The sequence below is a fragment of the Phocoena sinus genome, chromosome 9, assembly GCF_008692025.1.
Source record: "Phocoena sinus isolate mPhoSin1 chromosome 9, mPhoSin1.pri, whole genome shotgun sequence".
Classification (NCBI taxonomy): Eukaryota; Metazoa; Chordata; class Mammalia; order Artiodactyla; family Phocoenidae; genus Phocoena; species Phocoena sinus.
Window position 1 is genome coordinate 104,557,541 of NC_045771.1, and position 20,696 is coordinate 104,578,236.

The 20,696-nt window shown below is 48.4% G+C and overlaps 1 protein-coding gene across 1 annotated transcript in view; it reads left to right on the top strand.

Annotated features, from left to right (window-relative positions):
- The first annotated feature begins 348 nt into the window (after nucleotides 1–348).
- DDC (dopa decarboxylase) overlaps nucleotides 349–20,696 on the top strand; it is a 76,590-nt gene continuing 56,242 nt past the window's right edge. Inside the window, exons 1-2 of the mRNA XM_032642890.1 lie at nucleotides 349–433; nucleotides 19,596–19,824. Coding sequence (XP_032498781.1) covers nucleotides 19,624–19,824 — 201 coding nt within the window. The 5' untranslated portion in view covers nucleotides 349–433; nucleotides 19,596–19,623. The remainder of the gene's footprint in view (nucleotides 434–19,595; nucleotides 19,825–20,696) is intronic.

Consider the following 20,696-nt stretch of genomic DNA (forward strand, 5'->3'; position numbering starts at 1 on the left):
GATACTGTTGGAAGAATTAGCTTACTCTATGGGGAGAAACTTAGAACTTTATCCTAAAATAAATTTCAGATGGAGGAAAGCTCTAAAGGTAAATATCTCAAAGTATAAAATGCTAAAAGCAAATAGAAGTAAATGTGTATACATTTTGAGTAGAGGATAGTTTCCTAAATTCCCTGAGATAGTTTCCTAAATACCCTGAGATGATCTGTTCTCTGTAGGCTTCTCAAGATATCCTCGACCTTTATCACCATTAGAAATTAATATTTAACCAGCATATGTGGCTGAACAAGCTGGGCCTTGTGGATCTGAAGTGGCAATAAGACTGCAGGGCTAAGCCCACCTCCTCAGCTGCTCTCTCACGTTCTCCTCAATCCCCAGAGCTGGCAAATCTCAGAAAGGAGCCGAGACCCAGCGGGGCCCAAGTTCCCAGCAAGTAAGTCCTGGCTTTCTACTTAATCGATTATGATTGTTGGAAACGGCACCGTCTGGACCTTGACTCTGCTGCCCCAGTGCCGGGTGTTGGCGTGAAGGTCAGCTCCCTTGGAAACTGGAGAAAACAGGGTCTATCTACATGCTGTCTGTGGGGCTACAGGCACCACGCTGTGGGGAGGGATGCTGGCGCTCACAGTTGCTCACACTTACCCATGTGTGATAAGGCGGGGTCGGGGGACCATCTCGGGGCCACCGCCAAGACCGCAAACACAGGACACACGTGTGGATTCCTCTGCTCTCTACCACTTGCCACCTGCGTGGTGGGGGCCTCTGAGCCGCTGTTTCTTCCTCTCTAAAATGGGGATTTTAATAGTACCCACCTTGTCAGGTTCTGGTGAGCCCCGACTCTCATAACATATGGAAAATACCCGGCACATGGGAGACGCTGAATAAATATCAACTCTTCCCTTACCTTCTTAACATCTGTGACTCTGCAAATGCTCTCCCTTCGTGACACGTGTAGTCTCCCCACAGGTAAATTCAGAGTCTACCTGTGCAGTGGGATTTGAGAGAATTAAAGGATCTCTCCTGCCAATCTAGCAGGCTCATTACAATCCCATCAGAAGATACAATTCTTGAGAAGGAACCTTTGCTTCTCCATCAGGCTGGAGTTAAAGCAATAACTTTTGGTTGTTTGCTATGTGTTGGGATTCACATGCTTGGCCTCTATTGTATCCTCATCTCACAAGGGAGAAAACTGGGACGGAGGAGGTGAGGAAGGTGGTCCAAGACCTCACAGCTCGTGACCACGGAGGTAGGACTTGGATCGTTCTTGCTGTACCACCTGGCGCTTTCCGCCCTGCCATTCTGGGAAAGTGGTGCCCATTTCAAGCACCTACCCTGTCCCTGGCCCTGTAGTGAGCACCACAGGAAGGGTTAAGCTGAGCCCCTTGGAGATCAGGGAGCAGGCTGTGGAGGGAGCAGACAGGAGATGCAGGGCAGCTGATGGGGTCGAGGGGGGGATGGAGAGGGTGGGAAGTGGAAAGTGCAGGGCTGCACACAGGGAAGGGGGCTCTGGGCTCCCGCAGTGGGTGAGGGCTCAGAGGGGGTGGTCTTCTAGGGAAGCCTGAGCAGGCAAGCCCCTGATGGCCTTCTGCCCTGAGGACCTTGGATGGCTCCTGGTCAGCTGAGCGACACAGTGTCATGGGGCCAGATGACAGGTCTGGAAGAGTTCATCCTTGGATGAAGGTGTGGGACAGAGATGCCCCAGAGAACTGTCACTCTGCATGTCCTCAGAGTGGATTTATGACATTTGAAACCAGGAAAATGTTGGTGCTGCTGAACATTTAAATCATGACTTCCAGACTTTAAAAATTCCTAAATAATGTGCAAAGAAATAGATCCCTGAGCTTCACTGCACCCCCAGCCTCCGACAGCTGAGGGAGAACAGGGGTGATTGACACTGCAACAAGGGAACGAACAAGTAATCTGTTACGTAACATTACTTTATAAAATGATAAAAGGTTCAGTCCACCAAGAAGCAATGCCGTTCTAAACACATACAGACCTAACAGAAAAGCCTTAAATGTATAAAGCAAACCTCGGTACGGCTATGGGGAGAAATTGCCAAATTCACCAGCATAATAAAAGGTTTCAACACGTCTTCAGCAATGGCAGTAAGCTGGGCGGTAGAGCAAGCTAACAGAAGCATCAGTGAAGATTTTAAAGCATTTCAACAAGTGACAATCTTGGTTTATTGGATGTATGCGGAACCCTCCACCTAGTAATTAGAAAATCCACTTCCTTCTCAAGAGCACATGGAATGTTTATAAAAATTCAGGATATAGCAGGCTGTAATGCAAGTCTCAATGTCGATCAGAGAACTGCTATAATACTAGCTGCTCTCTGACCACAATTCAATTCAATTAATTAAATTATAATTCAAGAAAAAGATAAGTAAAAATTGCTATATGTGTCTGGAAAGTTTTGGAAAGGTACTACACAGCTCATGGATCAATTTAAAAATGTAATAGAAGTTAAATAATACTTAGAAAAAAATGATAATGAAATATGCTAATTTAAAAACTTGAGCTATGTATTGAAAGACGTACATAGAAGAAAGTAAATAGTTTTAAATGCTTATATTAGAAAGTAAAAAGGGCCAAAAAGTAATGAGACAATCACTCAACTAAAGATGTTAGGAAAAGAACAACAGGATAAAGATCACTGAATGCAGTCAATAATAAAGACAAAGAGGATAAATTAGTGAAAAAGAAAATAAAGGTAGATGAGGGAGGATCAAAGAAGCCCAAGGGCTATTTTTTTTTTTTAAGACTAATAAAATAGACACAGTTCTGGCAATATTAACTAAAGACAAAAAGAGAGCAGAACAGGTAAAAAAAATATGATAATAAAAGGGAATATAATTATAGATCCAACAAACTAAAGAGGTAATGAGTATATCATAAAAAACATTCTTGTCATTAAATCTAAAAAAATGGATGAAATAATATCAAATTGGGTTCCAGGAGAAATAGAAATCTTAAATAGTCCTATAGTAATAAAAATTGATTTGTTAGTATCAAATATTCCCTCAAAAATGATAGGAAGGGACAAACGATTTTATGTATGATTTCTTATACTTTTAGTGACTGGACAATTCCAAATTTCAAAATTATATGACTGTTTCAGAGAATCAAAAAGAAGAAATTACCCTCAGAGCAGTCTGTGATACCATAGAACCTGACACTAAAACCAGAGAAAAAATTCTATTCAAAATGTTAATACACCATAGTTTTATCCCAAGAATTAAAGGATACTTGAAAATTAGAAAATTTAATGTGATTCATCACATTAACAGTTCAGAGGAGGAAAACCATAAGATTTTCTCCTTTGATGAAGAAAATCTTTCGACAAAATTGAACATCTATTTATTATACAAATAGGAATAGAAGAAACTTTTTAATAAAGAGTACCCAATAAAACCCTGTTGTGAATAGTGAGTGTTGGAAGATCCCTTCTACAGTCAATGAGATGAGACTTTCACTACCTCCATCACCACTGTCCCAGAGGCCCTAGAACAGTGCCGGGCACGTACAGAATTTTAAATGCTAAGTTTTCTAGCAGCCACGTTAACAAAATCAAAAATACATGTGCACTACAATAGCCTATATTGTGTCATACAACAAAGTAAAATGTAGTCCTGCGCTCAAATTATGTAATGGGGAAGATTTCCACACTGCTTCAGTTTTTAGATTTAAAGTTAAATTATTAAATAACATTAACTGACGTATTCATTTCCTCAGTAGCACTAGCTGCATCTCAAGGGCTCAATAGTCAGATGTGGTTCATGGCTCTGATGCTGGACCGCACAGTCCTAGACAGTGCAATAAGGCAAGAAAAATAAATAAGTAAAGGGACTAGAAAGCACAACATTTTCACAATTCACTAAGGATACTATTGTTTACGTTGAAACCCACCTGAGTTAACAGATAAGTTATTAAAAGTTCTAAGAGAATGTAGCTAGGTGGCCAGAAAAAAAGATCAACCTACAGAATCCATCGCAATTTCATACGTTGGCAATAAACGGTTATCTTCTTTGATTGCTAACAAGAAAAATCACTTTTTCACATATTCATGAGACTCCTTTCCATTTCTGATAAATGCTTGTATTTCTACTGAATTATCTTTTTCTTATTGAAAAGGTCTTTTTATATTATAGAGCTTAACTCATAATTAGCGATATGCATTTCAAATCCCTTCCTCTACCCTGGAAGTTGTCTTTCTAGTTTCCACAGTTGGAAGAACAGATATTCTTAACAATAATGTAGTCAGATTTGTCAGTCTCTTATGGTTAGCTGATTAAGTGAATCATTTCAGAAATCCTTCCTCTCCACAGTAATAAAAATATACTTCTCCGTTGTCCTAAGAAGTTTGCCTTTCACAGTTAAGGATTTAACCTATCAGGAATTTATTTTTGTATATAGGGTGAGAAACAGATTCAAGATCATGTTTTTTCCAAGTAGCCAGCCAGTTGTTCTAGCACCATTTAATAGTTTATTCTTCCTCACTGGTTCTGTGATTCCACATATGTCCATTTTCCAAATCTTTTGTGGGATTTTTTTCTAGGCTATCTGTTCTGTTGGATTGGCCAGACGTCTATCCTTGCATCAGAACTGTTACATTTTCACAGCTTCATCTGTCTCATAAGTATAGAGCGAGACTGCAATATTCTTCTTTCTCAAGCACATGCTGTTCGTTCTCAGACTTTGGCTTCTCCGTTCATATTTGGGATTTTGATGAAAATACTACTGAATCTGTTCATCAGTGTGAGGGAAATGGCAATGTTTATGGTACCGGGTTCTTTATCCATGACTGGCCATTTATTTCCATTTATCCAGCTCTTCTTTAATGTCCTCCCATGGGCTTTTATAAGTCTCTTCATGCAAGTCTTGCAGACCCTTTGTAAGGTTTTGCTAGGTCCATTCCTGATGTCCTGTTCCTAAGTCAGAGCTTGTCACTGTCCCTGGGATGGGGAAGCAGCTGTCCACAGTCACACAGCAGGTCCGGGAGGCAGGTCCAAGCCGGAACCTGCAGGCTGATGTCTCAGCCCTGTGCCGCATCTTCAGACCACTTCACATCTCCTTGTTTCTACTTCCAGATAAATCTCAAATCTGTCTGTTCTCTCCCCTGCAATTTGCTCTCCAAGCAACAGCTGGCGTGACTTTTAAGCCCTCAGGCACGTCAGTGCTCTGCCCCAGACCCTTCAAGGACTGGATGTCCCCCCAAGGGCAGTCGGGCCCTGAGCTGCGGGCTCCCCTCTGGGCTGCTCCCTCTTCACAGGCTTGGCTCTGCAGCCCTCGTCACAGCTGGCCACTGTGGCTTTCTCTCTGCTTATTCTTTCACCATCTGCCTCCGACCCTGGATGCCACACAGCAAGCTCACCTGGCAGTGCCGGCATGGGGGCCAGCTGACCTGGTGAGGGACTCGCTGCTCAGCCACGTGCTAGCTGTGTGACCTTGGGCAAACCTCTCTGGGCTTGCGTTTCCTCATCTGTAAACTGCGGACGATGATAATCTACCTTGTGATGAGTGTTGTGAGGGTCTGAGTGATCCTGTGGTAAGAATGCCTGAAAAAGAACCTTTATAAATGCTAATTATTATCACTGTCACTCCTTACAAAACGGAAAGTTCCATTCTTCTCTCACAGCCCCCTCTCTGAGTTCCATCATCACACCTCTACCCCCTCTGCACAGCCTCCACGAAAGATGCAGGGTTCACCTAGGGTCTGCGCTGGGCCAGGCGCTGTGCCGGGTCAGGGGCCCCGCGCCGCGGGCACCGCGTCCAGAGCCCGCTGGAGCCCTGCGCAGGCACAGCGCCCGGCCCAGCTCTGGCCAGCCATGCAACCTCGCCCCCTCCCTCCCCGGCCTCTCGTCCAGCAGAGCGGTGCTGGGGGGTGAGCGGTCCTCTGCGGCCCCCGGCGACGTGGTTCGGAGCTCGGTCGGCCCCGCACGGAAGGGCCTGATCCCCGCACCAGCCTGCGGTCCTCGCTGGGTGGAGGGAGGGAAGAGCTGCGCGGGGCGCCCCTGGGTCCCCGCAGACCCCGCCCACCCGCCCCACCGGCCCCGCCCACCCGTCGCGGAGGCCTCAGCCCCTGCCAGCTCCACAGATGCTTCAAAGGGCAGATACTCCTTTGAAGAGATGCTGCTTCGTTAAAGCCAGGGGGGAATGGCTTTCCGTGGCAAGTTCCCGGCTCGTGGCTGTGCCGCAGGCCCTGAAACTGTGTTGTGTGTCGGTGTGTGCCTTGTGTGTACGTGTACGTTTACGATGGTGTGTACGTGTGCACGTGTGTATGGCATGTGTGTATGTGCCCTGTGGGGTGTGTGTGTGCCCTGTGGGGTGTGTGTGTGTGTGTGTGTCCAGGGTGAGTGTAAGTGTTGGAAGAAGTGGAATCTGCGTGCCCTGCTGGCCTGGAGGGGCTCCCTGCAGGTCCCCTTTCCAGGCTCTGAGCCCCGGGTCAGCCTGCCCAGCCAGGTGGCTGAGAAGGGAAGCCCAAGTCAGGTTTGAGGAAATCTGTGTTTTGAATGCTGGTCGGCTTCAGGGAACGGGGTCTCTGAATCCGGTGAACCTGGATTCAAATCCTTGCGCGCCTCTGCTTCTCTCTCTGCCTGGGCTCGTGGGCTTGGCACTCGGAGCCTCCTGCAGTCAGGTCAGCCTCCTGCACGGCACAGCAGGTCCCAGTGGCCCCGAGCGGGTACGGGTACAACGTTCGTGGCCCAGCGCTGGCACAGAGCGAGTCTCCTCGCTTGCCTTGCCCAGGCCAGCCCTTCTTCAGCCCATGAAAGAGCCTGGAGCCTTCCGCTGCTCAGAGGTTACCTGGAGAGACCCCAGGAGAACTGGCCCCAGCCTGGGTGTGGCACAGAGCCCCTTTCCCTTGTCTTCTAGGCCCGCAGCCCCCGCAGGCTCCACCGTCTCTGGGCCCTGCTCTGCCCGGCCTGACCCTCACGTCCTGTGGAGGATGGGAAGCAGGAGGGCGGGGGTGGGACGTGCTGCCGGGTAAATAAGCCGAGCAAGCCGCTCTGATTGGCTTTGGGGAGGCGGACACTCTGTCTACTTAAATGGCAATCGCAGCCTCTGTGCCTTTTAACTGTCACCGAGGAGGAGAGAGAGAGAGACAGGGAGAGAAGGAGCAACTCGGGCTGCCTGTGAGTACCGCTCTTTTGTCCTCAGAGCCTGGGGGACCAGACTCGTGGGGGAAGCCAGCTCCTGGTGGCAGTGCCCCTCCCGGTGTGGGGACTTTGGGGACAGGAGGTTCACCTGTTGATTGCATCTGGGTGGGTCTCCTCAGGCCAGCGGGGAGGGGTGAGCATCCAGCGCTGTGCGGGTGTGGCACACTGGAGGAACTTTCTGAGAAAAGAGGTGTCAACCTAAATCACCTGCTTTTGTGTGTGTCGTGTCCAAGTGACAAGTCAAGTAAAGAATCAGAAACTTCTGAGGGTTTTTTAGCCCATGATCTCTGAGCCATAATAGCAACATAAGAGAGCGAGTGGAAATTCTTTTCCAGGCTGGTTCATGGTGTATCTGGAGCCACAGAGGCCGGGAGATGGCGGGGGTCGGGGGAGAAGATGGACCCCTCTCGTCCTCTGCCGTGAAGGACATCCTCCTGCACGCTGCTTGTAAAAATCAATTGGGTCTGATGTTTACGAAGGCTGAGCACACAGTAGGTGGTCACTAATGGGACCTACATTATTAATCAGCAAGTAAACTGCAGGTGGGAAAGTGGGAGAGGGGTCCATCTGCCCCGAGTATGTTGTTTCCTCCAGTTTCCAAGGGAAATTCAAGCAGGTGGCTTGGGTTTTCCCCTTCGTCGTATTTCTCTGAAGGGTTCCAAGACTTGGGTCTTTACAGTTGGTTTCTCATTTAAATCAGCAGTATTTTCCTTCTGAGGCAGAACCAAAACAAAGGGGACAATTGCGGCATAAAGAGTGGCCAGGGCAGTGGTCACCCTGGAACAGTGAACACATAGGCAAGATGAGGGGCATCTGGGTGTATCTGAAAGAGAAAAAAATCATGACATTCACAGCAGGCTTTTCTGTCTCTCCTGGGCCCGTGGCAGGCGGGCTGCTGCACAATGCCAGTTTGCTTAAAATAATGAAAATAAGAGAAAACCCATTTAAACCTCCACAGGTTCAACTGAATTGCTGGGGGGTTGTTATTTACATATTTCCCCCTCTTCAGGCTGTTGTTTATTCTGAAGGTTTTACCCTGTAACTCTCCATCTGAGTCTGGTGGTAAGTTTGGGGAGAGACCCCAGGAAAATTAGACTCCCTCGATATTTTAAAAGAGCGGTCCCGAGGTTCCTCTGGGCCTCGTCGGCATTTCTGCAGGAGGATGCTCGGGGCGTACAGGGGCAGCGAATTGGCACACGGCCTCCGAGGAAAAGCTCAAATCCCCCTGCATTCTCCGAGCGGCTAGGCTCCCTGTGAGCGATGGTCGTGGGGGACCCCAGGCCAAAGGGAAGTGGTCCGGTCTTCTGAGTGCACAGACCCACGTGTGAAACCGTTCCTGAGCTGTGTGGCTTGGTCCAGCCCCTGCTTCCCTGAGCCTGTTTCCTCATCTCTAGAGTGGGCATAATTTTGCTTCTTTGCAGAGCAGCTGTGAAGACAGAGAGAACAGAGATGAAGGGTTACCCCCAGGCACTGTGGACGGTCACCATCTGGCATTTGTCAGGGTTTGGAGGAACTGGGGCAGCAGCGCTGCTCCTGGGTTGTTCAGCTTCTGCCTGTTTCCGTTTGCGTGGGGATCAGCCCAGGCGGGGGCCTGGTGCCCGCACCTGGAGCATCCTCTTCTGGGTGTGGTGATCAGGTGGGACCCCGACCACACTCTGGGTGCCAGGCACTGCCTCCCCAGCCCAGACGGGGGCCCTGGGGTCTGTGGGCTCTGACCCCTTGGACCGTGTGAGGGCACAGGTGGCAGGCATCCTGGGTGAGCCCCGGATGCCCGGCCACGGGGGTTAGGGGGAGGCTGGCTTCAGAGTCAGAAATGCCGGCACCGCTGTTCGCATTACTGGTTCTCTGGCCTCCGTCGGGGCACCAACCCCTCAGAGCCTTGGTGAAACAGCAGTAATAATACTGGCAGGGGTGATGAGAGTGTAAAGGGCACAAGGCATACGGCAAGCTTAGCAGAAGGTCAGGTAACACTGATTCATTTGGTTTCTTGGACCGTCGGATGTGGCCACCAAGGTCCAAGTGTTCTCGGGATTTGGCCTGGGGGAAGCCTCAGATGCTGGCTTCTTAGCCATGTGGGTGACAGGCCTGCAGCCATGCCCCAGGGGTAAGTGTTCACAGTGAATCCAGGAGTCAGTATTTACTGCTGAGCTGACTGGTGAAAAAAAGCAGAGACTCCCCAAAGCATGTGCTAGAGATGTTGCCTAGATGCACAGCGGCAGGTGTCCTGTGTTTACTCTCACTGTGTCGTACGTGTCGTAGTCACGGGGCATCCCGGCTGTCGTGGAAAGAAGCAACCGACTAGGACACCAATTAATAGTCTCAAGTCTATAGAAAAGGCAGATGGTTGTCACCTTTTATCAACGATTAATGTGACTTCAATGAGAGAAAGGGGGGAGAGGATTGAGGAAAAGAAAGAGGAAATAAAGTAAGGGGGAGGAGGTCTAGTCTGACACCAAATTAAAATGGAAACATAGGAGGAAAGTTCAAATTAAAATTACTGATCATTCTTATGTAAATGTTGTAGGAGAGCAAACATGAGTGAAAATGATAAAAGTGATACAATTTTAAGCTTAAATTGAAACTGTGAGCGAATGATAAAAGCTAGCAGAGAGGGGGTGTTTGTCGTGCCTGCCCAGCCTGACGGTGGGTGACATTTCTGTATCATTCTGGTTTTTCTGGAAAGAAATTTGGCAACACGCAAAAGAACCGTGAAACTCGCACCTCTGGATTCCACTGGGGACTTAGTATATTTGAGGGACGAAGTCAATAGGGGGATAAAGTGACAAGCGCCGTGACGGGGAGCACACGGCCATGTTCCCCTCGGCAGTGCTGTCCGCAACAGCCAGTGGCCCTCAGTCCCGGCGGGCGGTGACCCTGCGAAACCGGTCATATATGCACGATATTAACGTAACTATGCACAGTGGGTTATGGGGAAAATAAGTGAAAAGAGGCTACCGGATGATACACATAGCCTGATGCCAGCTGTTGGAATGGTCTGAGCTCAGGGGTAAATTGGAAAGATATCAACTAGTTTAATGTTACTAATATTTATCAACTTTTGAAATTGCTGAAGTTGTGAATTTTTCAGCCAGCTTTATATAATCCATCACAATCCGTTTGCAGGGATGTGAGTGGAAATAGTCGTATCTTCCCACGAGAGTAAAATTGAAAATCATGGTATAAATTTCTTCATGGCTCCACCCCATGGAGAACTGTTGGCCAGGAAAATACTGAGATGACGATTGTCTATTAATCAGGGACCGGATCGGAAACAGACGCAAAGTTCCTCGCACATCAGAGGAACAAGGCTTTCCCCTTGAAGTTTGATCTGGGTCCAGGGTGGGCCTCCACCCTCCGCGTCCCCCGATTCTCTCCTGCTGCCCTAGTGCTCTGTCTGTCCTGACGATGATCCGACCTGCTTCTTTCCTCACATCAGGATCCACAGACGCCAGACACAGACAGCTTTACAGTCCTTAGGGGCTCCTGCCTGCAGCATCTCACTGCCCCGTTACAAGGGGCTGAACTGAGACTCCAGAGGCCACGGAGGCAGCCGACAGCAGCCCAGCCTCTTGTAGCAGAGCCAGGGCTCGAGCCTGTTCGCTCTGACCTTAACCCCTGTTCTTTCTAGGCTGCTGGGAGGAAGGTCGCTGGCTGAGGATTGCAGTGTGGAAGAATCTTGTTTTGAAAGTGTAGCAGAGAACCTCTGTAATCCAGACCCAGCTGGCCGGAGAGGAGGTGCTTCCTGGGTGTCCAGCCCTGACCGGGGAAAACCCACTGCCTGTCCGCTCAGGCTTCTGTGAGATTTCCCCTCGGACAGCAAACTCCCTAGAGATGCTGCCATGGCATGGACCGCCAACCATATAAGTGATTTTGTACCCTATTTAGAATTCTCTGTAGTACTTAGTGTTATGGTCATTTTACCAATAGAAGATGGAGGCTCGGAAGCCAGCTGGCCCGGCCACGGGCACACACCTCACAAAATGTTGCGAGCCCCTTTTCTTCCTAGTTACCATTTGTCGGGAGCAAGGGAGGCGCCCGTGGAGGTGGCCTCTCCTGTGGAGGTGGCCTCTAGGGAGCATCTGGGAAGTCATTCCTGGAGGCTCAGGGAGAAACCTGTTTTTCAAGTTTCTAATCTGGAGGGTTAGTCCTACTTTTTTTCAGGAAACCCCAAAGCTGTTGGAGGTGCACTGCGCCTGTGTTTGAGTCCGGTGCATTCAGGACGTGGCAGGTCGGAGGTCAGAGCGCTGGGTCCTGCTTCTCTGAGCCTCAGCCTTTATCATTTGTTCAGGGGGTGATAATAGTCCCCATAAAGTTGTCATGAAGATTAATTAGAGCACATGCAAAGAGTTGACATAGCACTTGGTGCGTGTAAGTTAATATAAATGTTGACCATTTAAAAAAAAATTGTATTGAGCTACAGTTGACTTGCCATGTTGTATTAATTTCTGCTGTACAGCAAAGTGACTCAGTTATACACATATATACCTTCTTTTTAAAAAATATTCTTTTCCGTTATGGTTTATTACAGGATATTGAATATAGTTCCCTACGCCATACAGTAGGCCCTGGTGTTTATCCATTCTGTATATAATAGTTTGCATGTGCTCATCCCAAACTCCCAGTCCATCCCTCCCACCCCCTCCCCCTTGGCAACCACGAGTCTGTTCTCTATGTCTGTGAGTCTGTTTCTGTTTCATCGATAAGTTTACTTGTATCGTTTTTTAAGGTTCCACATACAAGTGATATTGAAATGGAACAGGACCCTACGGTCCTTGCCCCACGTCCTTAGCCTGACTTTTGTCTGGGGAAAAACTTTAGGCAAAGGGTAAGTTTAATCAGAGAAGTGAGAAAATGCAGAAACAGAGGAAAACAAAGGAGACCAAATCATAATAGTTTAGTCATTAAGCATAGTCAAGGACTTTTAGTTCCTCCTTAAGGGCTAAAAGGGCTATATACAATTCTGAGCCATGTCCCGCAAGCCGTCTTATAGATACTGAAACCTCCACCAGGTGGAAGAAGTTAACTACGTGATGACCAGGCTGTAGCCATGACATAAGCTGCCACAATTCCGAGAATTGGCCTCAAAGGAATGAAAACAAACCGACCCTGGAACTGAAGATTAGCTGTCCTTAAAACAATCAAGAAGATGCTGGTCAGGCCACCGATGACCAATTTCAAGATGCCCGTCAGAGCTGCCTGTGCTGTTTCTGCACGTAGCCCGCTCCCTCAACCTATAAAAGCTCTTGCCCACTGGTTGTAGGAGGGAGGGAGTCAGCCTTTGGACAGCTGACTTTCCCCCCACCCCAGCTGCCCGGTTGCTGGCATGCAAAATAAAGCAAACTTCGCTTTCCACCAACCTGGCCTCGTTATTGGCTTTTGAGTGGTGAGCAGCTGGACCCCACTTTCGGTTACAATATGTGATATTTGTCTTTCTCTGTGCGACTTACTTCACTTCGTGTGATAATATCTAGGTCCATCCACGATGCTGCAAATGACATTATTTCATTCTTTTTCATGGCCGAGTAGTATTCCACTGTAGCTGTGTACCACATCCTCTTTATCTTTTCATCTGTCGACGGACACTTAGGTTACTTCCATGTCTTGGATGTTGTAAATAGTGCTGCTATGAACATAGGGGTGCATGTATCTTTTTGAATTAGAGATCTGTCTGGAAATATGTCCAGGAGTGGGATTGCTGGATCATATGGAAGTTCTATGTTTAGTTTTCTGAGGAGCCTCCATACTGTTCTCCATAGTGGCTGCAGCCATTTACACTCCCACCAACAGTATAGGAGGGCTCCCTTTTCTCCACACCCTCTCCAGCACTTACTTCTCGTAATGCTGACCATTTTTTAAACCAGTGAGAGAGCCTGTATTTCAACGAGAACACCGCAGTTTAGGTAAAGCAACTGTATGAGTGGAAGAAAGTGGTAAGTGTACGTGTGCGTGCCCGTGTGTTCTACGAGGTACCGGGCTAACGGTTGCAGTGACAAGTGGCAGCACCTTGGCTTAAGGAACAGACTGCTTGGCAGGACACATGGGCTCTGCCTCAGCTCTGCCACCACTGGCTTCGCACCTGGGAAGAGCCTAAACACCTCTTCCTCCTGTAAAATGAGGGTAGCAATAGCACAGACGTAATAACGCATGCAGTGAGTTAGGGTAGCCCGTTTGGGTCTCTATTCCTATCTCTCCCTGCCCCACCCTCAGGCCCCCACAGGCTGTGTTTCCCCGGCTCCCAGGACACCTGGATCCTGGTAGCCTTTTGCCAACGGGAGGCTCTGGTGGGAGGTTGAAGGGCAGAGGTATCCACCTCCTTTGTGACGCTGGCTGTCTCCTCTGCGGTGCCAGCTCCTTCTGGGCAAGGCTGACCAAGTTGCAGCTTTGCACAAATGACCCGGGTACCCTTGTCCCTAAGGCTCCTAAAGACGTCGCTGTTAACTAGAGTCTTAAGAGGGACAAAAGATCTTAGAGGGGTGGGGTTTTTTGTTTGTTTGTTTGTTTGTTTTGAGGCAAGTTAACAGACTGTCTTTCCCCCCCCCCCCGGTACGCGGGCCTCTCCCTGCTGTGGCCTCTCCTGTTGCAGAGCACAAGCTCCGGACGCGCAGGCTCAGCGGCCATGGCTCACGGGCCCAGCTGCTCCACGGCGTGTGGGTTCTTCCCGGACCGGGGCACGAACCCGTGTCCCCTGCATCGGCAGGCGGACTCTCAACCACCGCGCCACCAGGGAAGCCCCAGACTGCCATCCTTATCGTTAGAAAGCTCTCATTGTTAGACACTTCCTGACCATCCCGGTTAGAAACGTTTCTCCCGTTGGGTTTATTTATGCTCTTTGTGCCCACAGAGAAGGTGTTCATCAAGAAACCAGTCGATTCAGGGGAAACTCAGCCAATTTCGTTTTGCGCCTGGATTGATAACTTATGTACCTGAGGTTAAAAACAAGAGACAAGGCCTCACAGTCCCAGAGCGAGAAGTGTTTTCTGAAACATAAATTACAGTTTATTTTTCCTGGAATAGCGTAAAAAGAAAATGTAAACACCTCTTTTTATCCAGATAGAGAAGGAAAAGCAGGAAATGTTGAGTGAAGGGCCCAATGTCCCAGGGTTTGAAACGGGAGCAGCGCTTGTCTGTACCGATAGGCAGGACCGTGGGCAGGCACAAAGCATCTTGATTCTGGTCCTCTGTGCCCCCGGAGGGGTGGCCTCACTCAGACCCTCATACACTGGGCGTGGCTGGCCCTGTGCTGACAGTGCTGGTGTGCAGTCCCCACACAAGCTCTGCACTGAGGCCATGGGCACCAGTCCCACCACCTCCACTGCCAGGGAAGCATCAGCCAGAGCCTGGGCTGGGTTCTTGCCAAACACCTGTGGCAAAGGTAGGGTTCCAGGGGTCCGGAGAGGGGGATATTTCCAGCCAGGACCACGGGGACTGCTGGGGCCAGAGCAGAGGGAAGCCCAAATCCAAGATGAACTTCCGGGGCCAAGACTGGGGAAACTGAGTCAGTTCTGAGCCTGCAGGGTTAGAGGCTTGGCATGAACTGAACACCTGAGGCCCGGGGTTGGGCGGGGGAGCGGGTCAGGATTCCCTGGGGAAGGGGCCCATTGTTCTTGAGCCGTGATTGTCCCCTGTGGCTTTTTTGTGGCAGGTATGTGATGGGCTGTTGGCTTAGAGGTAGAGAGTAGGATCTAATATACCATATGTCAGAAACACAACGTTCCGAGGACAAAAAGATTTTCCGTTCATTCACTGGTTCATGTGCTCATTCATGTATTCATTCCTCGTTGAGCAAACATTCATAGCGCTAACTGTGGCCCAGGGTCTGATTCGTCCTGAGAAAGCACAATGAAGAGTTGAGGACTCTGCTTGGAGAAGCCAACACTTAGCAAAGGATGTCGGTGGAATGATAAAGTACAAAAATGAATGACCCCCCAGGTCAGCCAGGAGGTCCAAGGGCCTGCAGTGGGGTTCATACCTCCCCGAGCAGGTGGGGCTCACCAGGCACTTGCGTGTCCCACAGGGGCTGCACGTAAAGTACCGTGGCTGTAGCTGCTGGCGGAGGCTACGATCAGATTATGTCAACAGGCGCCGTTTCAAGGCCTGGAAAGATATCAGTCATAACCTTTATCATCATCTACATCTTTCAGCCAATATTTGCCCAGCTTGGAGGCATGAAATATCAAACAGCTCCAAAATGAACACAAGATTCTCTGTGGCTTTGCACCAAAAGCCTTCTGGAAAGGTCTTTGTGGGAAAGAATTGACAAATAAATGACAGAATGATTCGAAAATAATAATTAGGTCTTATCTCACAATTTGGTAGTATTTCTTTGCGGGGGGCAAGTTGGTGTGTCTGTCAGTTTATTTTTTTCACGAGGCATCCCGTTTTGGCCATCGGACTCTTGCATTCCCATTAGAAGGAAGCAGCTGATACTCCAGGAACCCAAGCAACTTTCTTAATTTTTGCACAGCTCCTCCCCTGAGGCTTCAGCTTGTGCAGTGCAGGTGCTACCCTTTAATTGGGCAAACAGGTCGCGCGAATACTTGCTCTAAAAGGCATTTTAAATAGTCATACACAAGGAAAAAATCACAAAGAAGCAGATCCTGAGATGTGACTGCATAAAAATTAAAATTCTTATAGGTCGGAATAAAATTAAAAGCAAAACTAGGTCAAATAAAAATGAGGAAAATGTCTGCAAAATATATCACACACTTAGGGTGCAAGTATTTATTATATTAGAGCTCTTGCAGTTAAATAAGAAAACATCTAACACCCTAGCAGAAAAGAAGGCAATTAACAAGCAATCCGTAAAAAAGGAAATACAAAGAAGTGTGAGAAAACTATTTGACCTCATTAATCAAAGTAAAATGAAATCATGAATGCCTGCCAGGCTGGCAAATCTTAATATGTATCTCGAACCCTAGTATAAAGCTAGGGTTCTCTCACACTCCCTGTGGAAGAGTAGTTTGGTAAAAATATGTTCTGGGGACAAGTTTGGCCATATAATCTTAACACGCTCAAATACATATCTCTATAATAATTTGTTCTAAAGAAATTATAAGATAAATGCTTTTTAAAGAAAATTTTAACAGAAAATAAAGTGTGCAAAAATAAAAGTATGAGGTTGTATATTTCAGTGCTTTATAGAAAATCTAATAACTAACGTGTTGAATGCTTATTTTGTGCCTCTACTCCTTAGCCGTTCCCACGTACTTACCTAATTATCACAAAAAATTTTACTTGAGGTAGAACTTTATTATGGTGTTTGTTTTCAGTTGAGGAAAATGAGGTTTTTACTGCAGTGGCATCCCTGTCAGGCTGGGCAGAGCCTTTCAGTTCTTGATCATGAAGGGTTGGCCATTGGGCTACACCAACTCTTCCCACTAACGTAGGTGAGAACCGGAAATGATGTAAATGTTCAACAGTAGTTATGCACGTCCTGAATATAGCACATTCGCACCGTGAAACACCACGCAACCGGGAAAAATCGTGCAATCGAAAAGTATTTATCAGCGTGGGAAATGTACTCGTAATTGCTTTGTGAAAAAAACAAGCTAGCAAAAAGATCTGCCATTTGATGCAATTTTGGTTGAATTTGAATCAAGTCAACTAAAAATACTTCAATCTGAGGTAAGACCCAGTTTCACTCTACGTGCGACGTTTGACATAATCAGAGTCATTCCAAGTGAAAAATTCATTTCGAAGCCTGCAGACCCAGGGAATTATAAACCTGAAGCTGTATGTATAAAGCTTCACAGCTTTGCACTAAGAGCCTTTGGAAAATCTGGGCATGATGTTTTGAACGACAAGCTTCCTTGGCCTGCAGCTTATGAAACACAAAGGTGCGATGGAAACTCAAAGACTCACTTTGGTTTTTCTCATGCTGTTATTTTAGCATTCGCCGTTGCTATGATTTCGAATTGTATCCTATATTGTATCCAGTCCCTGTCACCGGGGCATTCACTACCCCCAAACAATAATATGGAAATGGGGGTTTGGTCCAGTCACTGACCTTGAGGAAACCTGGAACCTTCCGTGGGATGGCTTCCATGCTGTTCATGGAGAACATCTGAACAAAGAACAGCGGAGAGAATTCTGAGAGAGGAAACATACTGTCAAGCTGACTCCCTTTGATGAAGACTCCCTCCTTGGTCAAACCCAGTCAGGCTCCAATGAACCCTCTTCCTGAGTAGGTCCCCACTTCAGTGAGTTGAGCCCAGCTGTAACAGAGAATCATGCGAAGTTGGTTTCTCGAGGAAGCCTCTGCCCTTGGGATACAGTCCAGATCACCTTCCTCCACCTGGACACCCAGCCAAGCTGCTCTTAGTAATGTCCCATCTGTTCCCTAACCCTACCTGTCAGCTATACATCCCCACTGGCCCTTGTGATATCGGGAGACAGTCTCCCTCCCCTATGGCAATAGTCTTGAATAAAATCTGTCTTGGAGTGTTTAACATTAAAATCGTCAAAAAGCAAAGCAAAGCAAAAACAAAGCAAAGTAGTACAGACAGTGGGAAGCAATGGAAGAAGTATTGGGAACATGATACGAAGATCAGCGTTTATGCTAATTACAGTGGAGGTAGAATCGCCCCCCAGCGCTTACTCCCACAGGAAAATTACTCTTGACTTACGAAGTTTTGAACTATGGGAGGAATTCAGAGATGCATCCCTGGCTTAGCACACAATTGTCTCATAAATATAAGAAACAATCTAGAAGGGTGTGTGCCAGAATTTTGAGTGGTGGGATTCTTTTTTTTTTTTTTTTACCTTGCGGTACGCGGGCCTCCCACTGCTGTGGCCCCTCCTGTTGCGGAGCACAGGCCCCGGACGCGCAGGCCCAGCGGCCACGGCCCACGGGCCCAGCCGCTCTGCGGCATGTGGGATCTTCCCAGACCGGGGCACGAACCCGCGTCCCCCGCATCGGCAGGCGGACTCTCAACTGCTGCGCCACCCGGGAAGCCCGAGTGGTGGGATTCTCGATGAATATTTTTCTGTGTGTTGTCCACGTTTCCTGTTTTGAAAATACAGTCTGTGCTTATTATTCCCAGATTTTCTGTATGCAGGCGTCACTCTTTGCTACAATTCATTCATAATCCCCACGTCAGTAGTTGTGGTGCTTTCGTGATCGCTCATGGATGATACATTTGAGTTGCCCAAATGCACTTGCTCCCAGCAGGATCTAACAAGGCAATGCTCTGCCTGGTTGTTTCAACAAGCGGGTCTATTTAGTGCCACATTTTTGTGTTATTCTTGGTTATTTGACTATTTTAAATGGCCCCCAAATATAGTGCTGAAATGCCTTCTAGGGGTCCTACATGCAAGAAGGCTGCGATGTGCCTTAGGGAGAAATCACATTTGTCTGATAAGCTTCATTCATAAGTCAGAGAGCTGTTGGCCAGGAGTCCGAAGTTCATGAGTCAGTGCCCATTAAATAAAGTGTCTTTAACAAGAAACACATAAAAAAGATTATGTATTGATTGATTGACAAAAGTGTGACCAGAGGGCTTCCCTGGTGGCAGGGTGGTTTAGAGTCCGCCTGCCGATGCAGGGGACACGGGTTCGTGCCCCGGTCCGGGAAGATCCCACGTGCCGCGGAGCGGCTGGGCCCGTGAGCCGTGGCCGCCGAGCCTGCGCGTCCGGAGCCTGTGCTCCGCAACGGGAGACGCCACAGCAGTGAGAGGCCCGCGTACCGCAAAAAAAAAAAAAAAAATGTGACCAGAAACGCACAGGAATGTAACCTTGCATATTTCCCCGGGAAAGGGCCAGTGTTTGCTAATTCGTGGAGACTTTATAGAATGTTACGACCACAGGGCACCAGGATCACCTGTACATTGTTATGTGATGAGGAAAGAAAGCACGAGTTTTGAAAAGCGGGTTGTATGCAGGGGTGCGGTTCCATCTGGTGATGGAGTCAAGATAATAGAAGCAGACTCACTGATGGGGGTTGTGCAGCCCGGGCCCTGGTCTGAGTGCTGTACTCAGGCCACGCGATTGCCTTCATAGCTTCCGGAGAGATCAGCACACTGTCACATGCTCTTCTCAGATAAAGAGAGAGGCTCAGAGAGTCTCTGTCCCACAGCTAGTAGAGAGCAAGGTAGGACTTGGACCGAGGCTTGTTATTAAAGCTGGGATGGACCATAGACATTCATGTGTGCCCTGGTCCATTTCACGGATGCAGGTAGAAAAAAACGAGACGTGGCATTGTCTTCAGCTGAGTCGCCGGCGAATAGCACAATAAACACTTTGCTGCCGTCTCCAAATCCAGGGTCATTTCCACCCCATCCAGACAAGGAAGGAGACTGCTGTCGGCTTGGGGTCTGGTGGACTCCAGGGTGTTTGGGTCTCCACCCAGGCAGCCCCAGCTGTCAGCTTGCTTGGAACTGCCCTGCTCCAAGTGAGACCTCATCACGTTTGCAGACTGGTTTCTTTTCTCTTTGTGCAGGTTTTGCCTCTGAGGAAGCCCGGTCACCATGAATGCACATGAGTTCCGCAGGAGAGGGAAGGAGATGGTGGATTACGTGGCTGACTACTTGGAGGGCGTCGAGGGGCGCCAGGTGTACCCCGACGTGGAGCCTGGCTACCTGCGCCCCCTGCTCCCCACTGCTGCTCCTCAGGAGCCAGAAACATTTGAGGACATCATTAAGGACGTCGAGAAGATCATCATGCCAGGGGTAAGCCTGTGTCCAAGATCGGAAAACAGGAGGGCTAGGTGCTAATTTAATCTTGACACTGACTGGGCGTCAGGGCAATTCATATGAATTGTTTCACCTAATCCTCACAACCATTTCCTTGGATAGAAACTTTTTTATTTCTATTTTATAACTGAGGCAACTGAAGCCCAGAGAGGTCGGGTGATAAGGCCGCACAGCTAGTAAGTGACGGAGCCAGGATTACAACCCAGATCGTGTGGGCTCCAAAGGCAGCGACTGTGCTTTCCCCCCAGCCCCGCAGTTCGTCACCGAACCGACTTGGGTCCGCTCACCCACATGCAGTAAAGCCGATCTACTGACACCAGGTTGTGGTGAAGGAAAGTGCGGTGTTTACTGCAGGTGCCAAGCAAGGAGTCCTGGACAGCTAATGCTCAAAAACCCCGAGCTCCCTGATGGGTTTCAGCAGAGCATGTTTAAGGCCAGGTGAGGGAGGGGAGTCCCCGGTTAAGTCATCAGCTAGTGCACAGTTCTCTGATCGGTTGATGGTGAGGTAATGGGAATTCTCAGGCGCCAGTAGGTCTGGGGGCTATGTGGTCATGGTCATCAGGGAGTTAATTTTCTCCATTTGGTGAGGGTTTTAGCATTGGTAAAATAACTCAGGAAATATGAGCATCAGATACTGTTATCTGGGTACTTCAGAGAGGAGCCACAGCAGAGGACGTGGGGGAGGGGTCTGTCCCGGGAAGGCCCCATGGGGTCCTGCTCTCCTACAAGGTTAGACCCCTACCCTGAGACCCTGCTAGGTGAGAGAGTCGTCACATGACTGTTGAGGAAGTGAATCCCTGGGGGCTGGTTTCAAGTAAGTTAATTGCTCCAAATAAAGCACACTCTTA